This window comes from Thecamonas trahens (assembly GCF_000142905.1).
Source record: "Thecamonas trahens ATCC 50062 unplaced genomic scaffold supercont1.29, whole genome shotgun sequence".
Taxonomy (NCBI): Eukaryota; order Apusomonadida; family Apusomonadidae; genus Thecamonas; species Thecamonas trahens.
Window position 1 is genome coordinate 247,505 of NW_013657651.1, and position 21,382 is coordinate 268,886.

General features: G+C 64.1%; 6 protein-coding genes across 6 annotated transcripts; 3 read left to right on the forward strand and 3 right to left on the reverse strand.

Moving 5' to 3' along the window:
- Nucleotides 1-1,776: 1,776 nt before the first annotated feature.
- Nucleotides 1,777-3,519, forward strand: AMSG_06875 (C-4 sterol methyl oxidase; the record flags this gene model as incomplete). The annotated part of the gene is made up of 3 exons (XM_013901472.1): nucleotides 1,777-2,862; nucleotides 2,985-3,379; nucleotides 3,474-3,519. 3 exons carry the CDS (start codon nucleotides 1,777-1,779, stop codon nucleotides 3,517-3,519), a joined length of 1,527 nt encoding a protein of 508 aa, XP_013756926.1.
- Nucleotides 3,520-4,080: 561 nt separating this feature from the next.
- On the forward strand, nucleotides 4,081-14,229 carry AMSG_06876 (uncharacterized protein; the record flags this gene model as incomplete). The annotated part of the gene is made up of 4 exons (XM_013901473.1): nucleotides 4,081-4,665; nucleotides 4,728-8,620; nucleotides 8,662-12,040; nucleotides 12,109-14,229. 4 exons carry the CDS (start codon nucleotides 4,081-4,083, stop codon nucleotides 14,227-14,229), a joined length of 9,978 nt encoding a protein of 3,325 aa, XP_013756927.1.
- Nucleotides 14,230-14,242: 13 nt separating this feature from the next.
- On the reverse strand, nucleotides 14,243-15,816 carry AMSG_06877 (26S protease regulatory subunit 6B). Its single transcript, XM_013901474.1, has 2 exons — nucleotides 15,759-15,816; nucleotides 14,243-15,465 (listed from the first exon to the last, which is right to left on the reverse strand). The coding sequence occupies exons 1-2, from the start codon at nucleotides 15,792-15,794 to the stop codon at nucleotides 14,470-14,472; spliced, it is 1,032 nt and encodes a 343-aa protein (XP_013756928.1). The 5' UTR covers nucleotides 15,795-15,816; the 3' UTR covers nucleotides 14,243-14,469.
- Nucleotides 15,817-15,970: 154 nt separating this feature from the next.
- On the reverse strand, nucleotides 15,971-17,979 carry AMSG_06878 (ankyrin repeat domain-containing protein; the record flags this gene model as incomplete). Its single annotated transcript, XM_013901475.1, has 3 exons — nucleotides 15,971-17,853; nucleotides 17,889-17,916; nucleotides 17,975-17,979. 3 exons carry the CDS (start codon nucleotides 17,977-17,979, stop codon nucleotides 16,036-16,038), a joined length of 1,851 nt encoding a protein of 616 aa, XP_013756929.1. The 3' UTR covers nucleotides 15,971-16,035.
- Nucleotides 17,980-18,026: 47 nt separating this feature from the next.
- AMSG_06879 (uncharacterized protein) lies at nucleotides 18,027-19,825 on the forward strand (the record flags this gene model as incomplete). The annotated part of the gene is made up of 2 exons (XM_013901476.1): nucleotides 18,027-18,041; nucleotides 18,365-19,825. 2 exons carry the CDS (start codon nucleotides 18,027-18,029, stop codon nucleotides 19,823-19,825), a joined length of 1,476 nt encoding a protein of 491 aa, XP_013756930.1.
- Nucleotides 19,826-19,839: 14 nt separating this feature from the next.
- Nucleotides 19,840-21,008, reverse strand: AMSG_06880 (YIF1A protein; the record flags this gene model as incomplete). Its single annotated transcript, XM_013901477.1, has 2 exons — nucleotides 19,840-20,611; nucleotides 20,709-21,008. 2 exons carry the CDS (start codon nucleotides 21,006-21,008, stop codon nucleotides 19,859-19,861), a joined length of 1,053 nt encoding a protein of 350 aa, XP_013756931.1. The 3' UTR covers nucleotides 19,840-19,858.
- Between the last annotated feature and the right edge of the window lie 374 nt (nucleotides 21,009-21,382).

The window sequence follows — 21,382 nt, forward strand, 5'->3', positions numbered from 1 at the left end:
CCCCCCCCCCCCCCCCTCTCACATGAAGGACATCTTGTTGACGGCCCGGAGCAAGGGAAAGCGCGGGACAAAGATCGATGTGGTGGAAGCGGTGGCCAAGGCTGGCGGGAGAGCCGCATACGCTCCGCTTGCTCGTCCTCAGGTTCCACGGGCTATGATGTACTCTTCCACCACAGCAGAGGGTGCTGAGACGGTGGCGCCTCGCGCGGCTGGCATCCGACCGGCCGATGCGGTGGCCGAGGTGACGGCGGCCAAGATCGCGGGCGCAGATGCGGCCCTCGCGGCTATCAACACCGACGCGCGCATCCTCAACACCACCCAGCATGTCATTGGCTCCACCGCCGGTGCGTCATCGGCTGGATTTGATGTCTACCGCAAGACGCGCAACCTCGAGCGTGATCGCCTCGAGCGGCTGGAGCATCTCGATCGGGAGCTCGAGGCCCAGGCAGAGTACGCCCGCAAGGTCGCTGATACCCAGGCCCGCCTCGATGCTGAAGCGGCCAAGAAAAAGCGCAAGCGCGAGGCCAAGAAGCAACGCCAGCGCGAGCGCAAACGCCAGAAAAGGCTCGAGAACATGCAATTCAAGCCGGCAGCGGCTTCTGCTCTGCCCGCCAAGCCTCCTACAGCGATACCAGACGCTGCGCCTACGGCAGCAGACCAAGAACCCGCATCATAGGTATGACGAGAAGACGTGTGGTGTGTGTTTGTGTGTGTGTACGTTTGATGGGCCGATGTGCACCCGTTCAGAGGGTAAAGACGACGGAAAAGCCGGCGCGGAGGTGAGGAAGCGTGGCCAGCAGCTTGCCGTGGTCCCAGGCAAGCGGCGACGGGTCGATTCCCGAGTAGAGATCGTTAATGGCAGTGCGGAAGCGGGCGGCGTGGTCGTCAGAGGCATCGTCGAGAGCAAACGATGACGACGCGAGCGCCTTGTCGACGACAGGCAGGTAGCCGCCAGCGTAGACCTCGACAGCGATGTGGTCGGCAAGGACCCAGCGATAACCGACGACGGCACCAATGTCGATGTCGAGCCACTGGGCCGAGTGATGGGCGGAGGACGCACCATCGCGGGTAGTCTCCGTCTCGGAGGTGGATGAAGCCTCAAGCGAGAGATATGGCGAGATGTACGGACCCGTGGGAATGCGCGACGACAAGGGCGGATCTGATGCGGCAAGGAAGTGCTTGAAGGCGAGGATGACAGAGAGACCCATGCGCGAACGTGAGTACACCTTCTGAGTAATGGGCTCGATCCGGGTAAATAGTGTCGAGGGCAGGACGAGGGTGGCCGTCACCGCCGCCGTCGTCGTCCGCTTGGCCAACCATGCGGAGACCACGCCAGGCAGGGCGTCGGCAAGGGCATTCAGCGCACCAGTCGGGCCATCAACAGTCTGCTCATAGCTTCCAGAAATAGTTGCACATGCGAGAGAGAGAGGCGCCAGCGAGTACATGCTTGCAGGGTGGCCGTAGATGTGGCGTTGAGAGGAGTGGGTGTGCAGGTGCTGTTCGGTATGAGGACAGCAGAGACAGGCATGAGGATGAGTCGGAATGGCCATGCCGATCCCATCCCATTGCACATGTCTCCATCTCGATCATTCGTCTAGCTCCAGATTCGACTATATCCACATGTTATTGCTTGCCCAGGCATGGGCAGGTGGGGGGGGGGGGGTCGTCTGGGCGCAGGGGCTGGTCAAGTCGATCCGCCCTTCCCCTCCCCCCTCCCCCCTCTCCTCCTCTTCGTAAACGCTCTCCATACCTACACTCCTCTCTCTCTCCAGCGTCATGGGAAAGGACGACGCATTTAGATCTCCCTGGGTGTGGGGTCCAGTGCTGTTGGGGGTTGTGGGCGTGCCGGTGGTGGCGTTTGCGGCAGCGGGCGTGAGGGTGGCTGGCCACGGCCCAGAGCTGAAGCTTCCGTTCCCGTCGGCGGTCGCCTCTCTGTGCTTGCCTTCCGCGCTGAGCGGAGCATGCACCTATCCGGCGGCAGCGTACGCCTTTGTTGGCATGCTTTTGTTCTACATTGGCTTCTCCACTGTCTTGCAGCTTGCGTTCTACACCGCTGCCGCCAAGCAAGAGACCCGCGAGGCCCGGGCAGCGGCAGCGTCGGCCTGGCGCACCGCTGGCGCGGCCGACGCCTCGTCGTTCATTGTCGACACGCCGGAAGACTGCATGGTCTGGTGGCTGCCGGCTCGCGCTGCCGCCTTTGCTTCCAAGCGGCGCATCGCTCAGCATCCAGTCTTTGCCTCGGTCAATCTGCTCACGTCGGCCCTCGCCGCCGCCGGCCTAGTCCACATCGTCGTCGCCGGCGCCTCGTACATGGTGTGGCCATGGGACTCGGCGCGGAGCCAGGCGTACGGTCTGGCTGTCGGCACGACAGCGGCGGTGCTTTCGGAGCAGCTTGCGCAGTACCTTTGGCATCGGGTCATGCACATTCCCTGGTTCTACGCCACCTTTCACAAGTTCCACCACAAGGCCCGCAACCCTTCGGCGTTTGATGACCTCCTTATCCACCCGCTCGAGGCCATCGGCTTCTACCTGATCCTTTTCGCGCCGCCGGTCCTCTTCTCCATCCACATCTTTGGCTTCCTTGCCTACTTTGCCATGCACGGCGTCTCAGGCGTCCTCGACCACTCGGGCATCACCGTTCGCCTTGGCTCGTGGTACTCGACGGTTGACCACGATTTGCATCACAAGCTTGTCACTGCAAACTACGCCACCCCGCTCATGTACTGGGACCGCATCTTTGGCACCTACGTTGGCGAGCACCATCCCGCCGGCCGGGCACACATTGCCCGGGCTCTCACGCCAGCGGCGGCGGCGAGCCGCAACTTGGCCTCGACGCCATCGTCATCGCCCCGCACCTCCCTCGTTCACCGGCGGCCGCGCCGCGATTAGGCCTTCCCAGCTCCATTCGCTGCCATCATTGTCAATCGCCACCCCAGCCTTATCCCTTTACGGTACGGAATGGACAAATTTGTCCATCGCACAAGCCGCGCTCCGCGACGGCGCTCGCCGGCGCGTTTGCGTCGCGCGACATGCTCGTCCTCGACAAGGTCCTCACGGCGCTCAGAGTCAACGCTTACTCGGCACGCGCCGAGCGGGTGGCGCTCAACTCCAAGTACCAGCAGCAGAAGGGCTCGACGGAGCCCGAGTTTGCCGAGAAGAAGCTCCACCGCGAGCTCGCACGCGTCTCGCTGGCCAGCTGCCTGGTCGTTGTCGCCGGCGATTACGAGCCCAAGCCCAGCGACCGCCTCAAGGGCCAGGGGAGGGTGTCGATTGCCGACATCGTCGCCTCGTTCATCGCCAAGGGCGACCCCAAGCTCTCAACCAAGCTCCCCGAGTGGCAGCGCCGGCCGGTGAGCTGGAAGTCAAGCATCATCGAGCTGTTCACTTTGAGACGCGCGACAACGGTCCGAACGACCGTACCGTTTAGGGTTATCAGTCAACGCTCTGTCAGTGTTCCACGTTGCAAGCGCGAGTGCCCAGGCGCGCGCTGCCTTACAACGCCCCCCGGTCCCCTACTAACACCACCACCACCACCAACCCGCATCCCCCACCCCAAGTCCCCTCCATCCTCCACCCTGCATCATCATCATGCCTCTGGCTCTCCCCTGCCTCCGTTCCCCCCGCACCTGTCATCAGACGGTGTCGCCGACCCGGCATGTCACCACCGCCCAACCTCCCCACTTTGCCACTCAACACGCGCCAAGGCCAAGCCACCCAAGTCTTTGGCACAGCTCTCGTGGGACCATGTCGGGGTGGACTCTGACACAGACGGCCATAGTGGCACTGACGCTACTTGCAGCCTTTGCCCATGGACAGCCTAACTCTTGGGTCCAGCTCTACGCCAATGATGCTTCTGCAACCAGCCGACCTTCGCCTCGCTCGGGTACGTCGCCGCCTTTCCCGCCATCTTGGCGCGTTCTTTGGGTGCCGACCCCGCCCCCCCCCCCCCCCCCCCCCGGCCCCGCCCTCCCCCCCTTCCCCTCATTCGCTCCACCGTCCTTCCCCTGCACCACCCACTCACACTGACATGGTGGTATATGTGTAGGTGTCCTTGCTGCGGGGTACAACTCGAGAATGTATATGTATGGCGGTGGACCCGGGGTGACGTCGTCGGACATCTGGTCGTTCCCGCTCTCGGTGAGCACCCCACCCGCCGTCCCGGCCTTCACCAGGCATACACCGACGGCGGCGGCGTCGCTGTCGTCGGTCCCGGCAGCATCATCGGGGCATGTTGGTGCTGCTATCGGGAACACCCTCGTCTCGCAGATCTCGGCCTCGCAGCGCAAAATCGGCCTGCTCAACCTCGACACCATGGTCTGGCGCCGCGGCTACGACCTCCCGCTGGCCATTACCGACGCCGCCATGTCGTACACATCGACAATCTCCAATCTAGCTTGGCTCTCGGCTGGCCGGACACCGCTTGGGACCGCACTTGATGCAGTGTACTCGTACGACGCTGCCATTGACACCGGTCCGCTGGGCGACTCGCCGTGGACCTTTATCGACCGCCCGGGCGGCGCGGCATGGATGGAGCGGCGGTTCCTCCACTCATCGACGATGTGCAACTCGTCGCTGTACATCTTTGGCGGCAAACTGTTTGGCTCGCCGCAGCTTCCGAATCAGGACCTGTGGCGGCTGGATGTCGACACGCTCACCATGTCGCAGGTGTTCAACCCGGCGTCGGCGCTGCCGCCGGCCCGCGCGGGGCCGTTCTTGTCTGCGCAGAGCCGTACATGTATCTATTTGGCGGCTTTGACGACACCACCTCCTCGGTCATCTACCACTCGGACGTCTGGCGCTACTCGTTCCTCACCGAGACCTGGGTCGAGATGGGAAGCAAGGCTAAGGCCGGGACCCAACCTTGGCCGACCGGCCGAGCCTCACCGGCCTGCGTCAAGTCACAACTTTACATCTACTGCTTTGGCGGCTACGACGCCGCATCGGCAAACAACGAGCTCTGGGCCTACCAGTTCACCCGCAACGGCCCGGCCGTTGCCTCGTTTGTTGCCAACGACCCCGATGATCTTGACGACGTGTATTCCGTCGGCGACACGCTCACACTCACTTTCACCGAGGCCACCAACCAGCCACCCGTTGACACCAAGGACAGCATCGACGCTCTGCTGGCGTTTTCATCGGCGCTCGGGACAAACTACACCGGGACATGGATCACTCCGCTCGACCTTGTCATCACTGTCATCGACCCGACCGGTGCGAGTGGTAACTCGGCGCCTGCCATCGGTGTCGCCTCGGTCACTATCCTTGCTTCAGGCAACCTCCGCTCGGCCGACCAGACTTCTCTGGCGTCGACGGCTGCATCTGGGCCGATCACGGGCGATTGGGGCATTCCACCTGGCCCGCGAGTGATCTCGTTTACCGCCGACGATCCCGATGATGCAGACGGTGTCCTCTCCAACGGCGATGTCCTCATTGTTGTCTTTAGCGGTCCGACGTCGCGGCCCAAGGTGGCAACGACCGGAGACATCGACCTTCAGTTTTCGTTCTCCAACTCGCTCGGCACTTCGTACGCCGGCTCATGGAGCTCGGACTCGGTCCTCCGCATCGAGCTCCTCGACACTACCGGAGCCGACATGGTCATCGGCCTTTCCACCATCCGATGCATTGGCAACTTGACCAACTCGGCCAAGACCTCACGGTTTTGCAACACCGAGTCGCCGGCGCTCGGTGGCGACTGGGGCCTGCTGCCCGGTCCGGCCTTTGTCTCAGTTGTCGCTGACGACCCAGACGATGCTGATGGCATCTACTCGTCGGGCGACACGCTGACGCTGACATTTTCCGAGGCCACGAACCGCCCGCCGGTAGGCACCCTCACCCAGATCAACCACCTGTTTCGGTTTATTCCAGCGAGTGCGTCGACGCCGACGCTTGCGCTCGGCTCGGGCGCGACGGGTGTGTGGACAACCCCGTCGACGTTGGTCATCACCATCACCGACGTGGCGTCGGCCTCGACCGCCATCCGCGACCTTGCGTTTCGGGTTGTGGTCAACTCGGCGACGGCGCCGTATCTGCGGAACCAGGATGGGTCGTCGCTCCCGTCGTCATCGCAGTCGCCGGCCGCTGGCGGCGACTGGGGCACTGCGCCTGGTCCGTACATAATCTCGATTGTGGCCAACGATCCCGACGACGGCGACGCACTGTACTCGACTGGCGACACGGTGACGCTTGTGTTCAACACTTCGACCACAGTGCCGTCGATCAACAGCAAGGCCGAGGTCGATACCTACTTTGCGTTCTCGACTCCGCTCGGACTGGACTATCGCGGAACGTGGCTCAACGGGACAATGGCGGTACTCACCATTGTCTCACCGGTCACATCTGATCCCAAGCCGACCATCGGCTCGTTCACTGTATCGATCAAGCCCTCTGGCGGCTTGCGCTCGGCGCCACCCACATCAGCTCTTGCCACCGGAACCTCGCCGCCGCTGGTGGGTGACTGGGGCCTGCTTGCCGGACCGGAGCTGGTGAGTGCCACTGCCAACGATCCCGACGACGCTGATGCGGTGTTCTCGTCTGGCGACACACTCACGCTTGTCTTTTCGCAGCCGACCAACCAGCCGAGTGCCAGCTCCAAGGCCGCCTTTGACGCCCTCTTCGCCATCTCGAACACCACCTCGCTTGGCTCGGCGTACGCCGGCTCGTGGTCGTCGGCGAGTGTCTTGGTAGTCACCTTTTCGACAACACCGAGCAACCCGAGCGACGGACCAAAGCTCGGGGTCTCTGTTGTTTCGGTCATCGGCAGCCTGACCAACGCAGCCGGAACATCACTTCCGTCGCGTTCGAGCTCGCCGCCGCTCGCCGGCGACTGGGGCCTGCTGCCCGGACCGACCATTGTCGGCTTTCTTGCCGACGACCCGGACAACGCGGACGGTTTCTACTCGGCGGGCGACACGCTGACCATCTCGTTTTCGATGTCAACCAACGTGCCGCCAGCGTCGACCAAGGCGCAGCTTGACGTGCTCTTCTCGTTCTCGCAGTCGCTAGGCGCTGACTACACCGGGGTGTGGTCGACGCCGTCTGTGCTGGTCATGACGGTCGTCGATCCCACCGGGGCCACACCGCCGGGCATCAACGTGCTCACAGTGACGGTGATCGGCGACGTGCGTGACGCGTCGTCGCGGACTCTGCCGTCGCGCGACGTGTCGGACCCGATTGTCGGCGACTGGGGCCTCGGCCCGACGTGCTCATTTAGCGATTGCACCTCGTGCACGGCGGCAAGCCAGTGCGGATGGTGCGCGGCGACTTCGCAGTGCGAGGTCGGTAACGCCGGCGGCCAAGCCTTTGGCTCGTGCCCGGCGTGGCAGTACTCGGAGTGCGTGGCGTGCAACTCTTCGTCGTGCTCGGCTTGTCTCGCCAACGCCGACTGCGGATTCTGTGCTACCGGGCCGGCTACATCTCCGAGCTACGAGTGCTCGTTTGGATCAGCTGCCGGTCCATACGCCGGCTCGTGTGGCGGCGTGTGGCACTCGGGGACGTGTCCAGGCGCGTCACTTGCGGCGCCTGTACCGCCGCTCCCGCTCAGCGTCTCGGAGGCCGGTGCGACCGCCAACTTTGAGCTGGTCCTTGACGCACAGCCTTTGGCGCCTGTTGTGGTCATGCTGGGGACGTCAGATGCAACCGAGGGCTCGCCGTCGCCAAACTTTCTGGTCTACGACGAACTCAATTGGAACGTGCCACAGAGCGTGGTGCTCACACCCGCCGATGACAACGAAGCTGACGGCGACGTGAGCTTCTCAGTTGTGCTTGGGCCTTTCCTCTCCGACGACCGGTCGTACTCGGACACGGTCGACGATCCGGTGCCGGCGGTGTGCCTTGACAACGATGTGGCCGGGCTGTCGCTGGCCTTTGGTCCCGGCATTCGCAACACGTCCGAGGCCGGCGGCAGTGGGACAACGGTTGAGACCCGCGTCTCGCTCACGTCGCGACCCTACGGCCCGGTCTCGGTGTATGTTGTTGTCGACGACGCAAGCGAAGGCGTAGTTGTCTCGCCGGCGATGCCGATTGTGTTCCCTGCCAGCGCGTGGTCTTCTCCGGTGGCGGTCCAGATTGGCGGCGTCGACGACAGCGTCGACGACGGCGATGTGACGTTCAACGTCCGGGCCGAGACGTACGGGGCGGCGTCAAGCGATGTGGCGTACCGTAACCTAGTGTCTCCGCCGCTGCAGCTGTACAACATCGACGACGACACCGCGGCGCTCCTTGTATCCGCACCGGGCTCGACGGTTTCCGAGGCTGGGACGGGGACCTCGTTCACGGTGGTGCTCGGCTCACAGCCGACGGTGAGTGTGACGTCGTTCCCGCTGCAAGCGCTGGACTCTTCCGAGCTTGCACCGGCTCCGGGCTCACCGTCGCTTCTTGTCTTCTCGCCGTCGGACTGGAACGTGCCGCAGACGGTGAGCGTGGTGGGCGTTGACGATGCGGCGGCGGACGGCCCACAGACGACTGGCTTCCTGGTCGGCCCTGGCGTTTCTGCCGACGACAAGTACGACGGACTCTCGCAAGTGGTGATGGTGACGACTGAGGACAACGACGTGATCGGGATTTTGGTGACGCCGGTTTCTGGGCGGGTGACCGAAGACGGCGGAACAGCCAACTTTCGGGTGTACCTCGGCTCGCAGCCAATGTGACGATCACAGTCTCGAGCTCGGACCCGAGCGAAGGCACAGTGTGGCCGACGGTGTTTACTATCACACCGAGTGGGTACTCAGCAGGCGTCGAAGTTGTGGTGACCGGTGTCGACGACGCCATCACCGACGGCGATGTTGCATTCAACATTGACTTTGCAGCGGCGGTTTCGTCGGATGGGGCGTACTCGGGCTTGACACGTGCACCTGTGACACTTGTGTGTTACGACAACGACGTACCAGGAATCTACGTCTCATCACCGTCGGGCTTTACGTCCGAAGCCGGTTCGTCTGCCACGGTGACGGTCTCGCTGATGGCTGCGCCGTCGGCGTCGGTGACGGTCAACGTAGCGTCGTCTCGGGTGGACGAGGCGACGGTCTCGCCGTCGTCACTCCTTTTCTCAACCTCGGACTGGTCGTCGCCACGTGTGGTGACCATGACCGGGGTGGATGACTTGTATCCGGACGGCAACCAGGTGTACACCGTGACACTGACGGCGTCGTCGTCAGACGCTGGATACCAGGGTCTCTCTGTGGTGTTCAACAACACCAACATCGACAACGATGTAGCCGGCCTGGTGGTGACACCGCTCTCGAGCCCGGCGTACACGACGACCGAGACTCCGGGCTCAACGTCATTCACCAACGTGGGCGTGGCGCTGAGCTCGATTCCACGGGCGCCAGTCAACGTTAGTGTTGTCTCGCGTGACGTGAGCGAGGGTCGACCTGTAGTCTCGTGGATCGTTTTGTATCCGGCGTCGTGGTCGACGCCTGAGCCGGTGACGGTGTATGGACAGGACGACTTTGTGGACGACGGGGACGTGAGCTACGCGCTCGACTTTGGCCCGTCGGTCTCTGGAGACGCGCTCTTCACTGGCCTCACAGCGTCGGCGACGCTGGTTAACAACGACGATGGCGACACGGCCGGGCTTGTGCTTGGCGGCGGGGGATCAACCAGTGTCCCGCAGCTTGTGGACGAGACTGGGAGCTCGGTCACGTTCACGCTTCGCCTCAACTCGCAGCCACCGGCCGGAACCCAAGTTAACGTCGGGCTCACCTCGCTGGATGTGAGTGAGGGCCGGGTGGCACCGAGCTCACTTTCGTTTGACGTGGCGAGCTGGGACACACCGGTGGCGGTGACAGTGACCGGAGTGGACGACGCCTTTGCCGACGGCGACGTGCCGTTCAGCGTGCGCATTGGGCCGTCGAGCTCGACGCCGGCGTCCAACTACGACGGGCACACGCTCGACGCACTGTTTGTCAACCGCGAGGATGGCGATTCGGCTGGCGTGAGCGTGACGGCGATGTCGGGACCGACGTACGAGGCGTTTGGCCACGCCGACGCGACCTTTAGCTTTGCGCTCACCTCGCAGCCATACTTTGAGGTGGTGATGTCTGTGGCCGTGTCGGACACGAGCGAGGCTCTTGTGCGCGACCCTGTGTCGGGCGCGCTTGTCTCTGACTTTGTGCTGCGGATCGATCCGGCGACATGGGCGACACCGCGGGTGGTGGCGGTTGTTGGAGTCGACGATGACGAGGCAGACGGAGACGTGGCGTACAGCGTGACACTTGGGCCGCTTGTCTCTGGTGACGGAGCGTACAACGGTCTGGGGCCTTACACTGTTGCCGGAATCACCATCAACGACGACCGGGCCGAGGTCTTTGTCTCTGCGCACAACTCGCGCGGAGTGGTGTACGAGGCCGACGCGCTGGCGACCGGCGGGTCGGGCGGCGGCGTGGTGTTGGACTTTGTCCTCACGTCACGGCCGTCGTCTCAGGTACGTGTCCCGATCTCGCTCCGCGACGCAAGCGAGGGTAAGCTCGGCGTTGCTGGCGGCCTTGGGTATGTACCGTGGAGTGATGGCGAGTTTGTGTTTGAGCCTGCCGACTTTGACGTTCCGCAGTCTGTGGCAGTCTTTCCGGTCGACGACACCGAACTCGATGGGGCGCAAGCGGTTGTGCTTGATATTGGTCCGCTGACGGCATCGGACGCGGTGTACTCTGGCCAGATTTCGAACTACTCGTGCGTCAACGTGGACAACGAGTCGCCAAGCCTGGTGCTCGTCAATGCTGGTGGCGTCATTGGTAACTTGACGGAGGCTGGAGGAACGAGCGAGCTCGTGTTTGTACTTGGTGGACCGCCGAACGCCGACGTCTCGTTCGAAGTGAACCTGTATGCGCGCGCCGCTGGCGGGTCCGGCATTGGCTCGACGGTGGCCGAAGCTGAGGTTGTGAGCGGCTCGCCACTTGTTTTTGGTCCTGCGAACTGGATGCTGCCACAGACGGTGACGTTGCGCGGGCTTGACGACGGTGTGCCTGACGGCGACGCTGACCTGCAAGTGCTTGTGGGCGGCGGAGTGAGCACCGACGCCCGGTTTTCCGGCATCTGGGCAGGGCCGTATCTAGTGTATAACCTCGACGACGATGCGGTGGCGTATGCCACGAGTGGCACGGTGCCCGTGGTGGTGTACGAAGCGAGAAGCGTGGCCGGCGGTGCAGCAGAGATTTCTGTGGCACTTGCGTCACGACCGTCATCGACGGTGTCTGTGCCTGTGGGCCTGAGCGGGTCTGCGGCGACACGGATGACGCTCGAGGCACCGCTGGGCGGAGTGCTGACGTTTACGGTGGCGTCGTGGTCGACACCGCAGCCTGTGCGGGTGTCTGTGGCGGACGATAGCCTTGTCAACGGGCTCGGGTTGGACCGGTTCTACATCTCGCTGGGGATGGCGTCGACGGCCGATGTCGGGTACGCAGCGCTGGGTGTTCGTGTCCTGGCTGGCTTTGTAGTCGACGACGACGGGAGCTTTGCGATGGTGGCATCCGCACCCGAACCGAGCTCGTCTACGTCCGAGGCCGGTGATGCTGTGCGGTTCGAGGTTCTGCCACGAGAGCCGCTTCTCGCAGCGCTGTCCGTGGAGGTAACCTCGAGCGACGTGAGCGAGGGCGTGGTGACCGCTGGAAGCCGGTGTGAGTTTGTGCCACCGGGAGCCGGAAGCTGGCTTGTGCCACACATGGTTGAGGTGACCGGCGTTGACGACCAGTTTGTGGATGGCGATGTGAGCTACGCAGTGGCTGTTGGGCTCTCTGGGCTTAGCGTGGCGCTGGTCAACGTGGATGTTGGCGACGCGGTGGGCTTTGACGTGCAGCTCGGGGCCGGGTCTATGGCCGCGTCGATTGCGGAGCTGGCGACGTCCGAGTCTGGCGAGGGCGACGTGTTTACGGTGTCTTTGACGGCACAACCGTCTGGCGAGGTGCGTGTGCCTCTGGTGGCGAGTCCTGAAGGTGAGGTGCGGCTGCAGCCACCGTCGCTCCTGTTTACGCCACTGACGTGGGCGACGCCAGCGTCGGTGGTAGTCGTGGGCGTTGCCGACGAGGTGGCGGACGGCGATACGCAGTTTGTATCAGCTTTGGGCCGACGACGTCGCCCGATCCCGCGTGGGCAGGCATCACGCTACGGAGTGACCAGGTTGTGGGCGGAACGAACGCCGACGTGGGCCGACCGAGCGTGGTCTCGATGGCGCCGGCGGTTGTTCCACTCTCGGGCGGGGTTGTGACGGTGAGCGGTGCTGGTTTTGTTGAGGGCCTCTCTGTGTGGCTCAACGCGAGTTTGCCGAGCGTGGGCAGCCCCCCTGCACTTGGATTCTTTGCCGAGACCGACGGGTCGTCTGTGGTACGGCCTGGCGGAGTGGAGCTTGTGGTGCTGGGCTCGACCGACGTGATGTTCCGGGCGCCAGCTGTAAGCTCACCGGCGACGGTGTGGGTGCGTCTGGTGAATCCGGACGGGTCGATCGCGGTTGCACCGGGCTCGCTGACATACGCGCGCGACTGCCCACAGGCGGGAGTGGTGGGAGTCGGCGATGAATGTGTGAGCTGCCCTGCTGGAGCCAAGTGTCCGGGCGGCAACGTTATTGTGCCGTTGCCCGGGTACTGGTCGCCCGGGCTCGGATCACAGGTTGTGGCGGCTTGCCACGATGCGTCGCGGTGTACAGGAGGCCCGTACTCGGGATGTGCGGCTGGATACTCGGGATGGCTCTGCGGATCGTGCGCTGACGGGTATGCGCTGGACGGCGACGAGTGCATCAAGTGCGGTTCCAAGTTTGTACTTGCGCTGTACTGGCTGCTGTATCTGGGAGTCGCGCTTGGAGTTGTGGGCGTGAGTGTGTGGGTGAAGGATCCGACGGCACATGCACAGGCGATGTGGATGATGGTGCTGTTTGGCCTGGTGCGAGCGGCGAGTGCGGGGGCCGGTTCGAGGGTGCCGAGCTTTGCGCGAGCCTACTACCACTTTCTGGGACTGTTTACGCTCGATGTGGAGTTTGTTCGTGCTGGATGCACAGCGGGCGCGGCGAGCCGCAACTTTGAGTCTGTGTTCTTTGGCTCCATCGCAGCTGTGGTTGTGATGGTGAGCGTTGTGGCGGCGCTGGCGTGGGGTGCAGGCATGGCGAACGTCGGCGGCGGGCGGAGCTTCTTTGAGGCGCGGCTTGTACGGGGCGTGCTCGGGGTCAGCCTTGTGATGTACCCGCTGATGAGCAAGGTGTCGATTCAGGGGGTTGCGTGCGCGCCTGCACTTGGCTCGCTCTGGCTTGTGGCACACGCGTCGCAAGAGTGTTTTGTGGGCGTGCATGGCGTCGAGTTCCTGTTTGCCATGCTGGGCTGGGTGGTTGTCATCGGCGGTCCGGTGGCTGTGGGCATCGGGTACGTGCGGCACGGGACGGGAGTGCTCGGTGAGGAGGCGAACATGGCGCGGTTCGGCGTGCTCTACGACATTACCGACTATGAGCTCTGGCACTGGCTTGTGGTTGTGCTGGGCGGCGTGCACTTTGCGCTCGCGTTTGCCGGGTACATGCTTGTGCGGCTGCCTGTGCTTGGGTTTGTGGTGGCGGAGCTTGGGCTTTTGGGGCTTGTGGGTGTGCTGCTACATGCGCCGTTTGAGGCCAAGTGGCAGAACGTGTGGACGCTTGCGCTTGTCTTTGCCTCGCTCTACATTGTGGTCGTCAACTTTGTGGCGGACGAGCAGCTCGGCGTGGAGTCGACGACGATTGACGTGCTCGCGTTTGTGGGAGTGGCGCTGGGCGTTTTTGCCCAGATCGGGTACCTTGTCGGTCTGTTCATGTACGCAAGGTCTCAGATGTGGGGTCTCATGTCGCTGTCACACATCATCTCGTTCAAGCGCGGCGAGGGCGCAGAAACGGCCAAGGTGCCCAAGTCGGCACAGATGGACGGGATGGAGACAGCACCGACTGTGGCACAGGCTGTGGCCATTGTAGACGTGACCGCGAGCAACGGAGATGTGTCGAAAGCGGCGCCAGCTGCGTCGCGTGTGGTGACGGCGGCGCCGGCTCGGGCGCCCGCGCGGAACGGCGACGATGACGACGAGATCGTGTACTCTTACTCGTACTCGGAATGGAGCTACGAGGGCGAAGAGAGCCGCGGGCGGGCGGAAGAGGACGACGTGCGGGTTGCTTTTGACGAGGGCGAAGACGCAGCGGCGGCGATGACGCCTGTGCGGCTGCCCGTGGACCTCAAGGCACGAAAGCGGGTCGATCTTGTGCGAACGAACCAGATGCTGCGCGAGATGCGGCAGTGAGAGGTAGAGTTGACGGGGCAGCCGAAGGTGTTTATGACTAGCTGTAGAACATAAAAAGGTCCGACTCGTCCTTGCGGACGCACTTTTCGTATGCCTGCTCAAAGTTCTGCGAGGTGACGATGAAGGAGTTGCCGCGGACGGCGAGGAGGCCGGCCTCTGCGCAGATGGCAGCGATCTGCGAGCCGGAGAGGCCGTCTGAGCGGTTGACGTACTCCTCGAGGTCGACGTCGTCGGCGAGGTTCATCTTTGCGGTGCAGACCTGGAAGATGAGGCGCTTCTGGCGGCGGTCCGGGGCGGGAAGGCGATCTTGCGGTCGAGGCGGCCCGGGCGGAGGAGGGCGGGGTCGAGGGTATCGGGCCGGTTTGTGGCCATGATGACCTTGACGTTGACAGAGACGTCAAAGCCGTCCATCTGGTTAAGGAGCTCGAGCAGAATGCGCTGGACCTCACGGTCGGCACCGGTCTGGGCGTCGAAGCGCTTGGTGGCGATGGCGTCGATCTCATCGATAAAGATGATGGCGGGCGCGTTTTCGCGGGCGAGGCGGAAGACGTCGCGGACCATGCGCGGGCCCTCGCCGAGGTACTTTTGGACAAACTCGGAGCCGACGACGCGGATAAAGGCGGCGTCGGTGTGGTGTGCGACGGCCTTGGCGAGCATGGTCTTGCCGGTGCCCGGCGGGCCGTGGAGCAGGACGCCGCGCGGCGGGTCGATACCGATCTGGGCGTAGAGGTCGTGGTGGGTGAGCGGGAGCTCAACAGCTTCGCGGATTTCCTGCTTCTGGACGTCAGCACCGCCAATGTCCGAGTACTTGACGTTGGGCTTCTCGCCCTGGCCCATGAGGGTGATGGACGAGTCGGCCTCGGGCGGGAGGACGTCGACGAGGGCGTTCGAGTAGCGGTGAAGAGCAACGGTGGACGAGGGCTTGAGAAGCTCGCGGTCGATGGTCGAGAGGATGCGGACGTAGTAGGTTGATCCGGTGGTGGCGGAGACAATGCCGGTGTGCTCGTCGATCATCTCCATAAACTGACCAATGGTGAGCGGGACCGACTGAATGCGCTTGACCTCCTCCTTGGCCCGCAGGTACTCCCTCTTGAGGTTCTTCTGCTCGTACTTGATGTACTCTTCCTGGATCTCAATAAACTGCAGCTCCCGCTCCAGCTCCTTCATCCGCTCGTACATGTCGTCGGTCGACATCTCCTTGACGTCCACCGTCTTGGCCGGTGCATGGGGTGGGTTCTATGCGGGGAAGGGGGAGGGTGAGGGGAGGGAGGAACGGAGGGGGGATGTATGTACATGGATGCATGTGTGTGCGTGGGGACTTGTAGGTGACCGTGGGTGGGTGGGTGGGTGGGTGGGTGGGGGTGGCTATGCATGGCTGTGTGTGTGTGGGGGGGGGGGGGGTTGGTCGAAGGAAAAACAGGTCGGGTCGCGTTCGCGCCTTGGGAGACAGCGACATGGAACAGGACAGGGAGAGGGAGAGGGGGGGGGGGGAATGGGGATGGGGTTAAGAGAGAGGGAGGAGGGCGTACTGTCACAGGCAGCGGGGCGGATGCGGCTGCACTCATGGTGGTGACTCCTGGGTGAGGTGTGCTGGTGAGAAGGTGATGGTGATGGTGCGGGTGGGGCAGTAGCTGGCGGTGGCTGGAGGTGGCTGGCGGTGGCTGGCGGTGGCTGGCTTGGCTGCTGGCGTGGGTGGGGTTGGTCGACTGATTGATTCGGGCAGCTCGAGTGAGGTCGAGGTTGAGTTGCAAGGAGGATTTGATGTGTAGTAGTACAGTGGTCGGTTGGGTAACGAGGTGGCCTGGTCTAGTACCAGTCGGAGCATGCCCACTCCGAGTCGGCGCCGGTGATGCCGCCAGAGTCGCTGGTGCGGTCCGAGTCGGCTTCTGAATCCGAGTCGACGATGCCGAAGCGTCGGTCGATGAGGGCGCGGGAGAGCGCGCCTACAAACGAATTGTCTTGTGCAGCAGCCTTGGCCTTGGCCTTTTGCCGCGCAGAGGGCGAGACCTTGCGGAGCGAGGCAATGCCCTCGTGGGCGACAATCGAAGCCATGATCGATGCGCGGCCGGGAACTGTGGGCGTCGACGGCGCAGCCGGCGGCGGCAGGGCGGTCGGTGCGCGAGCCGTTGCTGACGACGGCAGAGGTGGTGGCGGTGGCGGCGGCGGAGCCGCAGTGTGCGTGAGTGCGGCAGGGAGCGGCGGCGGTGGCGGCGGCGGCGGCGGAGGAGGAGGGGCTAGCGGGGCGGCAGCGGTAGCGGTAGCACCGAAAGGCGGCGTGCCCGAGCGAGCGATGGGCGAGGCTGACGGTGAGCGCGGCTGGACCGAGCGCGAGCGTGAGCGGCGAATGCGGCGCGACGGCGAGCGCGACGCACCACGCTTGGGCGATGCGCTCACGCCATGCTGCTCGGCAAACTCGGTGACAAAGGCCAGAGTCTCGACATCGTTCAGTTCGTCGGCAGCGACGCCCGCCGAGACAAGCACCTCGCGCCACTCGTCCGACATGCGGGCAGCAACAAAAGTCCTCGCCTGGGGATCCCAGCCGAGGCTGGAGAGCAGCACCGGATCGATCTGGGCCATCTCGGCCAGATACGCTTCGGCCGAAATCATCGAGGTATGGAGGCAGGCGTGAGCGCCGGACGGCTCAGCACCGCGCTTGAGGCGCCCGCCAATCCGCAGTGCTTTGGTCAGGCGGCTTTGCAGTGCCGATGAGGCGACCGGTGCAATGTGACGGGTGGGATCGAGGTCCGGCGGCGGGAGCGGCACGTCGCCGCGCTTCTCAAGGAGGACAGCGACAACGTCGGCGTGCCCGCCCTCGGTGGCCAGGCTCAAAGGGGTGCGGCCCTTGACGTCGCGAGCCAACGGGCTCGCTCCGGCCTCCAGTAGCAGACAGACTGTCGAGAGGTGGCCGTTGGCGGCGGCTCCGTGCAGCGCAGTGGTGGCGTACGGGCCAACCCTGGTGGCGGGCTCGGCGCCGTGCGCCAGCAGCAGCGCTACGACCTGGGTCTGGCCAAGCAGCGCGGCAAGATACAGCGAGGTGAGGCCTGACCGCGACTGGACCTCCAGGCCGGGCCAGAGCTCGTTCTTGGCCGGTCGCGGGAGGCTACGCGCGGGGGCGGCCGCCGCCATCGGCGCCGCCATCCCGGCCGCCGCCGCCCACGCGTTGACCACGTCCAGGGCGGCGCGCAGATTGCCACGGAGCAGCAGAACTTGGTTTCGCTTGTTCTCTACCTTGGCCATCAGCCGGGTAATGAGTGCGTCCTTGCCGGCGTGCAGCGCTTCGGACGCCGCCAGAGCCTCCGCCGGCGCGCGGGCGATCTCGGCCTCGGCGACCTCGGCCCTGCGGCGCCAGGCAAGCATCTCGTCGCGAAGCCGGGCCCGCTCTGCAGCGTCTTCGGCCATGACTGCTTCCATACGGGCAGCAGCAGCGGCAGCCTCCTTCTCGGCAGCCTCTCGCGCAGCCATAGCCTCATCGCGCTCAACCGCCGCCGCCGCTGCCGCCTCCTCGGCCTCTGCCCGCGATGCGTAGACCTTCCGCAGCGCCTTCCGCAGCTTGGCATTCTCCACAGCCAAGTCAACCTCTTTGTCTCCGCGCAGCTCCCGCAGTTTGCCAATGACCTTGTTCAGCTGGGCATTGAGCGCGTGCGCCTCCTTCAGCTCACGTGCCAGACCGGCCGTGGTCGTCGCCGCCTTGGTCTGTCCGCCTGCCCCAGGGGGCCCTGTATTCTCGTCCGTCTTTGCCGACAACGGCATGTAAGCGGAGAGGGTATGCGTTGGAGAGGTGGAGAGGTGGAGTGATGATGGTGGTGGTGGAGGTAGGGGTGGGGAGGGAAGGGGGGGGGGAAGGGGTGGCGGTCTTGGTTTCGCGGCGGCGCGCGGTTTGCAAAAGTTTGTAATGATTTATGTCACCGAAGGGAGAGGGGGGGGATGTGATGATGTGGTACTTGATCGGGGATAAAGGGATGGGTTTGGGGTTTGTTTGCAAGAGGAGGAGGTGGTGGTAGTGGCGGTGGGAGTGGGAGTGGGAGTGGGTGGGATCGGTGACTCGGATGTGAGTAGATGATGGGATGGCTGTGATAGCGATGAGATGATGGCTGGCGTGGTCGGCGTGTGGTTGGTTAGTCGCCGTGTGGCCAAGGCCAAACTCGTCTCGTTCGACTCGGCCACGGGTAATCTCGGTTGGCTACCTGTGATGGCGAGCCCGTTAAAGGCAGCTGTAGGCGGGATGTGCGCGGGGCTGGTATTCTTTGTTGTCTTTGTCCCGCTGGCAGTCCTCGTTCATCAGGCGGTCTTCTTCCGGCCGCAGCTCGATGCCGGACTCATGGTGGGCGCCGTCTCGGAGGTGACGGCCAAGATCTGGATTCGGGTCGTCGGCGGCGAGTCTGGCGTAGTGGAGGCCCGCTGCGGGGAATGGCTCTCGGAGCAAATCGGCGTTGAGCTCGCTGAGAGCCGGCGGTGGATGACTGTGGTGGAGTTGCCGCTGGCGAGCTGCGGGTGCGCGCCCGGCGAGCGGGTGACCGTCTCCGCCGTCGTCGTCGGCAGCTCGCGGCCAGAGCCAGTTTTGCTCTCGGGATCGTTTGCCATAGCGCGCCGAGCCGAAGCCCGGCTTACTGCTGACGACGAGTTGGCGTGGGTCTTTGGCTCATGCCTCTCGCGGATGGCGCTCCCGCCGTTTGCGTCGCTCGCTGTCTTTGACCACATTGCTGCGACCGTGCCTGACGCTGCCTTTGCGCTCCTGCTCGGCGATCTGATGTACCGCGACCTCAATCGGGCATGGGTCCCGTTTCTGCATCTCGAGCCGGATGTGGCATACGAGCAGACGTGGTCCGACTCGAGCTTGCTGCGTTTTGCGGGCAAGGTCCCTGTGCTCACCATGTTTGACGACCACGAGATCGAAAACGACTACGACCGCGGCCCGTCGCCGGATCTGGACTACGCGCTCGCTGCGTATGACGCGTGGATGGGGAGCCGAAACCCCGAGCCGGTTGCTGCCGGCTCGCGGTACTACACCTTTGCACACTCGGCTGACGTGGCGTACTTTGTGCTCGACACCCGCTCGGGTCGATCCCGCAACGACGCGCCCGACACTGCGGGCAAGACCATGCTCGGCCAGGACCAGCGAGAAGCGCTGCTGGCGTGGTTGGTGGCGAGCCACGAGGCTGGCGTTGCGTTCAAGGTCATCGGCTCGCCGGTTTCGTGGGCGCCGCACGGCGATGGGCACATGTTTGCGACCGAGACGCGCGACATTGTCGCCTTTGTCGCTGCCTCCAACATCACCGGCGTCGTTATCCTCTCTGGCGACACCCACTGGGGCGCAGCCTATCGGCACGGCTTTGCCGAGCCGCACGTCTACGAGTGCTCGGCATCGCCGTTCCAGGCGCTCCCCTTTCCGCATCCGGACACGCTGGCGGTCGTCGAGCCAGGCATCAAGTCTGGCGACGACGACGGGTGGAGCGAGACGCTCTTCCTCTCGTCGATGTCGTTCCACTACGGAGTGGCTCGGGTCTCAGGTGCCGACAAGACGCTCACCTGCGAGATCTACGGGTTCTGGCCGTGGTCTACACCACAGATGCTGTTCTCGTCGACGGTTGCCGTCTGACCCAGCGGTGTACATGGGCACGTACTTGCGTGTTTACGGCTTGGCAGCAGCGCCAGCGCCAGCAGCACCGGCGGCGACCGCAGCGGCAGCGGTGGTGGCAGCGGCGGCTGCAGGCTCCAGAGCGCCGTCCGGAAGCGTCGGCCGCGCAGGCGTGTCGTAGTAAGCACCCATAAAGAAGAGGAGCATGAACTGGAGGGCGACGACAAAGATGAGCAGGTAGTTGCGCTTGGAGAGCGAGCGATCGACAGGACCGAAGAACTCCTTGAGGGCGCGGACGAGAAAGACCGAGGAGAGGATGCCGGCGACGACAATGGCGCCAGTAAATGCCATCGAGCCAAAGTTGATGCCGATCAGCGAGCAGAGGACAATGTACACGTACTTGTAACCGCCAAAGGCGACAGCGTCGAGGAACGGCAGCGGACGCGGCGAGTTGGTGAGATAGAAGCCGAGCTTGAGGACAAGGACCTCGATGCTGAGCGCAACCAGCGCCGATGTCAAGGTGGCCCCGAGTACCTCGGGCGTGAACCGCTGCTGCACGCCCTGGACGTAAGCGCAGAGGAGGACGTATGTGACGAGCGCCATGGACGGAATGTAAAGATCCGGCGCATTGATGTCATCCCGCGGCGGAAGGCGGCGCGGCGTGCCCTCCATGCTCACGCTGGCGTTTCTCGGCGTCCACTCCTTGAAGGCAAACGGCAGCAGCAGCCGCTTGAACTTGTTCAGCACGTACGAGTTGGAGACGGCAAAGTAGAAGCGGAGCGCCGGGAGGTCGATCCATCGGTCGATCTGGGTGGGGAGAAGGAGATGAGTTCGTGGGGGAAGAGCAGAGCAGAGAGGGGATGGAGGGGATGGAGGGGATGGAGGGGATGATCATCATGCGTACCCGCGAGTGCATCCGTGACACTTCACCGGCGAGCATCTTGCCGCCGAGCGCCGCCGCGCCTGCCAGGGCAGGATCAGCGCCCGAGCCCAGTGCGGAGAAGGCAGCATCAAAGCCGAGGCCCGGAGCGTCGTCAGCGGCATCTTGACCAGCCATACCCATGCCCATACCCATACCCATGCCTGCTCCAGTCGGCGCCATGCGAGGAGGCCGGGCGCCCCGACTACGTGGCAAACCGATGGGGGTGCCCGGCGGCGCTGTGTCGAGGGCGTCGAACTCGTAGTTGGAGTTGGGGTCGAGCATAGGTAAATGTGTGTGTGTGGGGGGGGGGGAGGGTGTGTTTGTGGTGTGTGTTTGAGGGGGGGTGGGGGGGTGGGAGGGGGGTTATGTGTGAGGTGTGTGAGGTGTGTGCGGTGTTGTGGAAGGTGACATCGGTGGAGGGAGTGACGGTGGTTGGTTGGCCGGCAGCAGAGTGAGAGTGCCGGCGAGGCGAGCGAGACGGGAGCAGCCACAGCAGGGAGCAACCACAGCAGGGAGCAGCCACAGCAGGGAGCAACCACAGCAGGGCAGGTTGCCAGGGCCATGTTCCCCCATCCCCATCTCCATCCCCTCCACCCCAAAATCAAGGTCACATCGGGGATGTGTGACCAACAGCCACATGGGATACAATCGTCCAC